Source organism: Gymnodraco acuticeps, unplaced genomic scaffold (assembly GCF_902827175.1).
Source record: "Gymnodraco acuticeps unplaced genomic scaffold, fGymAcu1.1, whole genome shotgun sequence".
NCBI lineage: Eukaryota > Metazoa > Chordata > Actinopteri > Perciformes > Bathydraconidae > Gymnodraco > Gymnodraco acuticeps.
Genome location: NW_022991438.1, coordinates 1 through 10,414, shown reverse-complemented (window position 1 = coordinate 10,414; position 10,414 = coordinate 1). Strand labels below are relative to the sequence as shown.

Sequence of the window (10,414 nt, the reverse complement as noted above, 5' to 3'; positions counted from 1 at the left end):
GCGCAGCGAGTCGTTTGGCTGATGCAGAGCGTAGTGCACGTGCTGGGGTGTACGGTTTAACCATGTCCTGGATGTAGGAAGGGCCAGATCCATTCGCAGCATGGTACGCAAGTACCAGTGTCTTGAAGTGGATTCTAGCAGTTACCGGAAGCCAGTGAAGGGAGCGGAGGAGCGGAGTGGTGTGGGAACATTTAGGAAGGTTGAAGACCAGACGAGCCGCTGCATTCTGGATGAGCTGCAGAGGTCGGATGGCACATGCAGGTAGACCAGCCAGGAGGGAGTTGCAGTAGTCTAGGCGTGAGATGACGAGAGCCTGGACCAGAACCTGAGTCGCTTTCTGAGTCAGCTGGGGACGTATCTTCCTGATGTTGTAAAGCGTGTATCTGCAGCAACGGGTTGTAGCAGCGATGTTTGCAGTGAAGGACAGGTTGTTATCTAGGGTCACACCCAGATTCCTTGCAGTCTGAGTCGGGGAAACAACTGAGGTGCCGATGTTGATTGTTAGGTCAAGAGTGGGACAATCTTTTCCCGGGAGGAAGAGCAGCTCAGTCTTGTCAAGGTTGAGTTTGAGGTGGTGAGCAGACATCCACTGAGAGATGTCAGCTAGACAAGCAGAGATGCGTGCGACGACCTGGGTCTCTGAGCGGGGAAAGGACAGAATTAATTGGGTGTCGTCAGCGTAGCAGTGGTAAGAAAAACCATGCGGGCTAATGACTGATCCGAGCGAGTTTGTGTACAAGGAGAAGAGGAGGGGACCAAAAACAAGTTAGAGAAGTGTTGATGAAATGGGTGAGAAACGGTAGAATATCAGGAGCGATAGTCTGAAGGAGGTTTGAAGGGATAGGGTCCAGAGGACAGGTGGTAGGGCGGGCAGAGGTAATGAGGGTAAGAACCTCACTTGGAGAGAGAGGGGAAAAGGAGGTAAGTGTGTTGGTGGAAGGAGGGTCTGGTGACCCAGCGGTGAGTAAAGGTGAGTCAGAAAAAGAAGAGCGAATATCATCAACCTTTTTTTCAAAGTGGTTAACAAAGTCGCTTGACAGAAGTGAGGAGGGGGGAGGAGCTTTTGGAGGGTCCAAGAGGGTGGAGAAGATGGAAAATAGTTTTTTAGGATTGGAATAGGAAGATTGGATCTTATCTTGAAAGAAAGTGCTTTTTGCCTGAGAGATCGAAGCAGAGAAAGAGGAGAGGAGAGCCTGATAGGTTAGGAGGTCGTCACGGTGTTTGGATTTCCACCGTTTCCTTGAGATGATGCGATCCAGGACATTGCCAGCCTCTCCCAAGGTGCCTGGTGGACGGTAGAGAACAACAGTGGTTACTTGTATCGGACGGGTTACAGTGACGGCATGGATCCTCTTAATGAACCAGACGATGTAAGAATGAACGGAAAAACTGATTAAAATGTTTTTGTTTTATTTTGAAAATGACAGAATAAGTTAACAAGTGAAAAAGAAGAACATGGCTGTTGCTATGGTAACGCTGGGTTTCCTCAAAACTTCAAAAGATCCGAAACCTCCTCCAAACTGTCACCATCAGAAGAAGAGAATTGCATTGTGGGTAATGGCGTCTCAAGGTTCAGAAGAAGAAGAACATGCAGTAAAAACAAACAACAACAAAGACGTGCCGGGGGGGGGGAGAGAGACCCCTCCCCACTTCATGCACACGGTAAGAATAATTTATAATTAATACAAAAACACGGAGGGTCTCCTTCCACACAGCTCTGTTCATCATCATCATCATCATCATCATCATCATCATCATCATCATCATCATCATCATCATCATCATCATCATCATCATCATCATCATCATCATCATCATCATCATCATCATCATCATCATCATCATCATCATCATCATCATCATCATCATCATCATCATCATCACCACCCTCATCATCATCACCCTCATCACCATCATCATCATCATCATCATCACCATCATAATAACAATAATAATAACATTAATACTGTTTTAATGTTTAAACAGTATTCTTGTTTCTGTGAAGTGTTTACATTTAAAACTCTTTCCCAGCATGCCTTGTGTTCTTAAAACTCTTTCCCAGCATGCCTTGTGTTCTTAAAACTCTTTCCCAGCATGCCTTGTGTTCTTAAAACTCTTTCCCAGCATGCCTTGTGTTCTTAAAACTCTTTCCCAGCATGCCTTATGTTCTTAAAACTCTTTCCCAGCATGCTTTATGTTCTTAAAACTCTTTCCCAGCATGCCTTGTGTTCTTAAAACTCTTTCCCAGCATGCCTTGTGTTCTTAAAACTCTTTCCCAGCATGCCTTGTGTTCTTAAAACTCTTTCCCAACATGCCTTGTGTTCTTAAAACTCTTTCCCAGCATGCCTTATGTTCTTAAAACTCTTTCCCAGCATGCCTTGTGTTCTTAAAACTCTTTCCCAGCATGCCTTGTGTTCTTAAAACTCTTTCCCAGCATGCCTTGTGTTCTTAAAACTCTTTCCCATCATGCCTTATGTTCTTAAAACTCTTTCCCAGCATGCCTTATGTTCTTAAAACTCTTTCCCAGCATGCCTTATGTTCTTAAAACTCTTTCCCAGCATGCCTTATGTTCTTAAAACTCTTTCCCAGCATGCCTTGTGTTCTGACACTTTAAAGCACCGCAGAAGAAGCTGATCATTTATTTTAATATTTGTATTATATACATCTTCGATCAATAATCAATAACATTTGCTTTTATATTTATATTATTTTTTCAAATAAAACTTTAGTTCTGTATTTTAACGTAACTCTGGGTTTCTTTAGGATTCTGAATCTTTTTTTAAAGTTACTATAATAATATTATAATAAACATAATGAATGTAATTAAGGCGTTACAGATCAGAGTAGCTGTGTGGGGGGGGGGGAACCCTGAGGGTCGCGGCCCCCCTGGGGTCGTAGGTCGTGAGAAGTGGCCCCTGATAAAACACTGAGTTATAATAAATAATGTGACCTTTAGTTTGAAATCTACTCACTGCAATAAGACTTTTAATTTGAAATCTTCTCCAACGGCGGCTTCTTCTTTATTAAATATTATTATTTTAATATTAATTTTCTTCAGGTTTCTAGAAACACTTTAAATGATTTATAAATGAGGTGGTTCTTTTTATTTTAATCAACTTTTCATGAAAACTTTATTTTTATTTTAAAGTGAATTTATCAGCAGGAAGCGTCCGAAGCCGAAGTAAGAGTACGTGTAAATGTGAACAATGAGAGGAACAGCTGATCAACTTTTGCTCTCAGAAGTCTAAAGATATAAAACGGAGGAATCAGAGGAACTCTAACTGAGACAGGTGCAAGGCATGATGGGAGTTGGAGTTGTATTTTAGAATAGTCCTATCAATATCTGTTTAAGTAACATTTACTTCAACAGCGTGAGGGTTTGGTCCCCCGTGGCCCCTGAGGTCGCCTAGAGGCCCCTGAGGATGTCTAGAGACCCTGAGGCCCCTGAGGTCGCCTAGAGGCCCCTGAGGGTGTCTAGAGGCCCCTGAGGGTGTCTAGAGGCCCCTGAGGGGACTTCAGTAAACCTCAAACCAGAACGTGATTGAGTCTGAAAGCTGCCTGCGTAGTTTATGGTCATGATGAATGTGGAACATTCATTATTATTATTATAATGTGTGTGGAAGGGGGCCCCTGTTTATGCCCCCTGTTTGTGGAAGGAGGCCCCTGTGTTTGGAAGGGGGCCCCTGTTTATGCCCCCTGTTTGTGGAAGGAGACCCCTGTGTTTGGCTTGTGTGTGTGGAAGGGGACCCCTCTGTGGTTTGAGTCTCTTTCGCTCACAGTCAGACAGGAAGTCCATGCAGAATAAGAGTACGAACAGGAAGTCCTATGAGGTGTTGATGAGTGGGCGGGTGTACCCCCCCCCTTGGTAGTAGTTGGGCTCCAGCGAGTCGAGCCCCCGGCCCCCGGCCCCCCCGCTGTAGGAGTACTGCAGCGCCTCGTAGGCCCTCAGCTCCAGCTTGCTCTGCTCCGAGGACATCAGGTTGCTGATGGAGAACGGGTGGTCGAAGGCGTAGTGGTCCTTCAGATCCATGTGGGGGGGGAGGAGCTTCAGATCCAGGCCGGGGGGTGGGGCCTGGCTGGAGGAGGGGGGGTCCGGGGGCCCTGGTTTATCTGAAGGAGACGCCTCCCCCTCCTTCCCCGGCTTCCTGTCACACTTGAATCTCTTCTGGCGCCGCAGGTAGCAGCCGTTCTCGAACATGTTCCCGGAGTCCGGGTGCAGCGTCCAATAGGAACCCTTCCCGGGTTTATCTGGCGAGCGAGAGACCTTGACGAAGCAGTCGTTGAAGGAGAGCGAGTGGCGGATGGAGTTCTGCCAGCGCTGCTGGTTCTGCCGGTAGAAGGGGAACAGGTCCATGATCCACTGGTAGATCTCGCTGAGTGTCAGCATCTTACTGGGCGCCTGCTGGATTGCCATGGTGATGAGCGAGATGTAGGAGTATGGCGGCTTGGCGTGAGGGAAGCTGCGCCGGAAGGCCTTCCTGCCGCCCCCCCCGCCCCCATACAGGCCCGGGCCCGGACTCACAGCTCCGTAATGGTTCAGGTTCACCTGCTGGGCCGAAGTCATGGGGGGGCTCAGGGTCCCGCCCCCCCCCAGGCCCGTCATGGCCGCTGGGCCGGGTCCCATTCCCCCCCCTGGGCTCAGACCAGATCCGTACGACATGTTGAAGGAACCCGACGTCCCGCCGCCCGACATGTAGCCTGACATGGAGCCCATCCCCAGACCAGAACCCATGCCACCGCCCGCCATCGGAGAGTAGACCTGCAGAGAGAGAGACTGTTAGACAAGAACCAGAACTACTTACACCAGAACCAGAACTGTTAATACCAGAACTACTTACACCAGAACTACTTATACCAGAACCAGAACAAGTACCAGAACTACACCAACACCACCGCTAAGCTAAAGGAGGCTAATGTTGGGCTATTAAGGAACTACAGCACGGTCACATGACTTCATGTCTCCACCGCTAAGCTAAAAGTGGCTAATGTTGGGCTATAAAGGAACTACAGCACGGTCACATGACTTCAGGTCACCACCGCTAAGCTAAAGATGGCTAATGTTGGGCTAGAAAGAAACTACGGCACGGTCACATGACTTCAGGTCACCACCGCTAAGCTAAAGATGGCTAATGTTGGGCTAGAAAGAAACTACAGCACGGTCACATGACTTCACTTCACCACCATTCGCTCAAGGCGGCTAACGTTGGGCTATAAAGGAACTACAGCACGGTCACATGACTTCACTTCACCACCGCTAAGCTAAAGGCGGCTAATGTTTGGCTATGAGGGAACTACAGCACGGTCACATGACTTCACTTCACTACCGCTAAGCTAAAGGTGGCTAATGTTGGGCTATAAAGGAACTACAGCACGGTCACATGACTTCACTTCACTACCGCTAAGCTAAAGGTGGCTAATGTTGGGCTATAAAGGAACTACAGCACGGTCACATGACTTCAGGTCACCACTGCTAAGCTAAAGGTGGCTAATGTTGGGCTATAAAGGAACTACAGCACGATCACATGACTTCACTTCACTACCGCTAAGCTAAAGGTGGCTAATGTTGGGCTATAAAGGAACTACAGTACGGTCACATGACTTCAGGTCACCACCGCTAAGCTAAAGGTGGCTAATGTTGGGCTATGAGGGAACTACAGCACGGTCCCATGACTTCACGTCACCACCGCTAAGCTAAAGGTGGCTAATGTTGGGCTATAAAGGAACTACAGCACGGTCACATGACTTCACGTCACCACTGCTAAGCTAAAGTTGGCTAAAGTTGGGCTATAAAGGAACTACAGCACGATCACATGACTTCACTTCACTACCGCTAAGCTAAAGGTGGCTAATGTTGGGCTATAAAGGAACTACAGCACGGTCACATGACTTCACTTCACTACCGCTAAGCTAAAGGTGGCTAATGTTGGGCTATAAAGGAACTACAGCACGGTCACATGACTTCAGGTCACCACTGCTAAGCTAAAGGAGGCTAATGTTGGGCTATAAAGGAACTACAGCACGGTCACTTGACTTCACTTCACTACCGCTAAGCTAAAAGTGGCTAATGTTGGGCTATAAAGGAACTACAGCACGGTCACATGACTTCAGGTCACCACCGCTAAGCTAAAGGTGGCTAATGTTGGGCTATGAGGGAACTACAGCACAGTCACATGACTTCACGTCACCACCGCTAAGCTAAAGGTGGCTAATGTTGGGCTATGAGGGAACTACAGCACGGTCACATGACTTCACGTCACCACCGCTAAGCTAAAGGTGGCTAATGTTGGGCTATGAGGGAACTACAGCACGGTCACTTGACTTCACGTCACCTCAAAATAAAATGAAATAAATATTCATATTTCTCCACTGGTCTGTGCTATAAATGTATTTTCTGTTCCTACGCGGTGAGAGACGCTGAGCCTCAGCTCGGATGCTCTCACTCTGTATGTCCCAATATGATGTCTACAGAGACTTCACTCTGCGTCCTGACTCTCCATATGTAATGTGTGTGTGATACATGTATGCTGATGTGACATGAAGGTAAGGCAGACAGTAGGGGGCGCACGTGAGCCCACAGGTTCTTGTTGCTATTATTCTATGCAGAGAAGATAAGGAGGTAATAGAGATCTGAAGGATAGGTGCCTGGACTTCCTCTTCAAGTCAAGGTGAGACCACCATTGTATTGAAAATGGGATCTTACCAAGAGAGAACAATCCAATATTTAAATGAAACTACATTTGTGTTGGTATCCTTTTGTTGAACAGTCTGTTTAAAATTAATCGAAGCTTCAGACTAAAAAAGCTTTTGGAAATAACAGAATATTTCGATTAAGGTCAAAATATAATAATATTTGTAAATGTGACATGATGTGGTGTTAAGACCTTATCTCGATAACAACCAAAAACACGCTCAGGGACCATTGACCTCCAGACGGAGTGATGCTGACTCATTCCTGCTGAACTTCATAAAACTTAAACCATCCCATCAGGCTGAAAACAACGGTAACATATTTATTTTTTGTTTGAAGGCTTACAGATATAAATATATAGATATGTAAAAACTGAGAATAAAGTTTCAGTTTGAGCTGAAATCAGATCCTAACGTCATAACCCTGTGTCAGTTAAATAAAGCAAAGGATGTAAAGCAGGGGGCCACATCAGCATCATGGCTGCACTCAAAGGGCGGGCTGTAACTTTAAGACTATATAAAAATACATATATAAAATAATGTATTATATTACATGATTAATAAAGAGAGGGTAATAACTTCATATTTAGTCTGAAAGCAGAGGGCCAATAACTGCAAGTCTCTTCAGAGTGCATGTAGCAACATGATTTAAAAAGACAATTCTTTCTTGAAAGAACATTCTTGAAAAAAGTCAAAATCCAAGAAACAAATTTCATTTTTGAAAAAAAAGTCAAATTCTGAGAAAATTGTCAAATTTGAGATGCATTGTGGGACATGTAGTTTATGGGCAACGTGCTTCTATACAGCGGCATGTAACCGAATAATAAACATATTATATTCTTTCAGAGCTCTTGCGGGGCCACGAAACGAAATGAAGTCACGGGCCGGATTTGGCCCCCGGGCCTTGAGTTTGACCCTCCTGATATAAAGGGTAGACATGTGGATTACAACAAGTCAGTTTATGAGAAGGCTGACCCCGAGACCAGAGGAGTTAATCACACGATATATATATATATATATATATAATTATTATTATTATTATTATTATTATTATTATTATAAAAGATATCAAGAGGAAGCGTTTTGACTCTTTACGGTGTTTCAGCTTTTTGATGCAGAAACACATTATACTGTGACTCTTCTTTACTCTGGAATCAAAGACATAGGATTGTGATTTATATATATATATATATATATATATATATATATATATATATATATATATATAAACAGAGATATGTTTATAATAAATACAACACAGGGGTTGTGTTTTTAGGTGTTTTGATGCAGAAACGAGACATTTTTTATATTAATCAAAACTCCTCCCGTTTTTCGCTCTGCTTTGAAAGAAACGGGAAATTCAACTTTAGAGAAACATTATATAGAAATATAGAATCAACTGTATTTATTCACCTGATCTTCCTGTGTGTCCGCATTTTGTGTATTTTACATTTTCTCAGTCTAAAATCTCCCTCCTCGCGCGCGCCTCTATTTTCTCCCTCCTCGCGCGCGCCTCTCTTTTCTCCCTCCTCGCGCGCGCCTCTCTTTCCCCGCACGGACCAATAAAGGTTCTCTCTAAGGCTCTGTGACCCTGGGCAGGGTCCGGTTCTCCGGGCTCACAGAGGAGCTCAGAGCCGGGGCAGAAGTGCTGTGCCCCGGCTCTGAGCGGCCCTCGCGCGCGCCTCTCTGTTCCCGCACGGACCAATAAAGGTTAATCTGATCTTCAAACAAAATACTTCTAAATTATCAAAACTACTAGAATTACTTTTAATTATTTCTGCTGTGATTTTAAAGTTTTAATATTAAAGACTGAATATTATCTGAAATAAACATTTAGAGAATTATTTTTGAAATCTCTTCTTTAACAAAACATCACATATCGATCTGTAATAATAATCTTTCATGGTGATGCCCATTACCTGATCAAGTTAGATGCCGCCGCGCGCTGAGATTTGTACTAACTCGTCTGTCCCCTGTAGCCGGGGCAGGTCTGCCTTCACTGACTGTGCGGAGGGACATGTTCATCTGCCATGTTGGGTAAACTACTACCTTACATCTGCTCTCTGATCACACAGAGAGTTGCAGGTATTGCCTGAGATCACAGGATGTGGTTTTGTTAAATGTGCCAAGTGCTAGGACTGACTTAGGGACCAAAGCTTTTAGTGCGCAGCTCCTCTAACTCGGACGGTCTGCAGAAAGAATGGAAACTGATCAAATTGGTTCCAATGCATGTTTTCAAAGCTCGGAGACGCGATGCTGTTGGAACCTGTATCTTTGGGGTATGACGTCCTGTTGGTTCATGTTTGATGTTTCCTGTGGAACCTGCTGCTGCAGGTCTCCCTTGATGATCTCAATTAAATAAAGGTTTGAAATGAAATGATCTTGAATTAGTTAACCTTTATTAACCTCCGAAGAACAAAACAAACCTCACGATTTGAAATTATTTAATTATTATTATTATTTCCGGTCAAATCAATCCTTTAATAATGAGCTGATCCCCTTTAATGCTTTATCAATAACTATATATATATATATATATATATATATATATATATTATGACGGGATGATTATTAATAAACTTTTACAGAAGAAATACAACTCTGTTTTTTTGCCTCTTAATTAATAAATAAATACAATTTAAATATTTCTTAATAAATGAACTATTGCTTCTTCCTGAAGACTTATTATATTTATTATTACATTACATTATATATCATCATACCTCAAAGATATCTGAGAGTACATTAATTTTCTCTTTCGATCCGACTTTAGCATTTAAACGTTAAACATTTAAACTTTAAAATACAAACTGTTATATTAATGTTATTATGCTATTTAATAAATAGGATTTAAAATGCGGTTTCTTTGCAGATTTGAATGTAAAAACGAATGAAAGTAAATCTGTGTTAATCAATAACCCGCTGATCAGCCTGTGTCGGTTAACGCGGGATCAATAAGGAGTAAACACTTCAATTATTAACGTGATAAAGGTTTAAAAGTGTATTTGTTATAATTGAACTAAAACATTTAGATTCTTATACATTATATATTTAAACATCCGCTCCGTACTGATCAATAATCTGTGATGGGTTTAATAAATATAGATTTATACAAACTAAAGCTCGATGTCCAATTATCCTTTTAACAGAGTTATTATAATACATACTTAAATTATCAATAAGGTCTTTATTTGAATTATATTAATAATAAAGGTATTTTTAAGGGTTAATAATAACACATTATAAATCATCCTGTTTCATTTTATTCTCTCATTAAAACGGTTTCTAAATGTTATTTAATAATCTGTTTCTAAATGTCTTCCTGTTTTTAATTTCTCTACAACTTCGCTTTTCAAATAAATGAAGCTACCTTATCTTCAATAAAACAACCTATAAATGGTTATGTTTAACTTTAACTACAAAGAGTTATAAAGAGTCTGCCATACTGGATCAGAGTTTACTGTTTCCCCCGGAGTAAACCCGGACCCGCGTCCCAGAGCCTTAGAGAGCTGGGGCAGAGGCGCTGCTCCCCGGCTCTCTAAAGCTCTGTGACCCGGAGCGGAGGCGCTGTTCCCCGGCACTCTGAGGCTCTGTGACCCGGGGCAGAGGCGCTGCTCCTCGGCTCTCTGAGGCTCTGTGACCCGGAGCGGAGGCGCTGTTCCCCGGCTCTCTTAGGCTCTGTGACCCGGGGCAGAGGCGCTGCTCCTCGGCTCTCTAAGGCTCTGTG

General features: G+C 43.5%; 1 protein-coding gene across 1 annotated transcript; it reads right to left on the bottom strand.

The window, feature by feature from the left end:
• Positions 1 to 1,847: 1,847 nt before the first annotated feature.
• LOC117532789 (forkhead box protein A1-like) lies at positions 1,848 to 4,774 on the bottom strand (the record flags this gene model as incomplete). Its single annotated transcript, XM_034196283.1, has 1 exon — positions 1,848 to 4,774. A coding segment is annotated over one exon (951 nt), but the record flags the coding sequence as incomplete, so codon positions are not given.
• Positions 4,775 to 10,414: the final 5,640 nt, after the last annotated feature.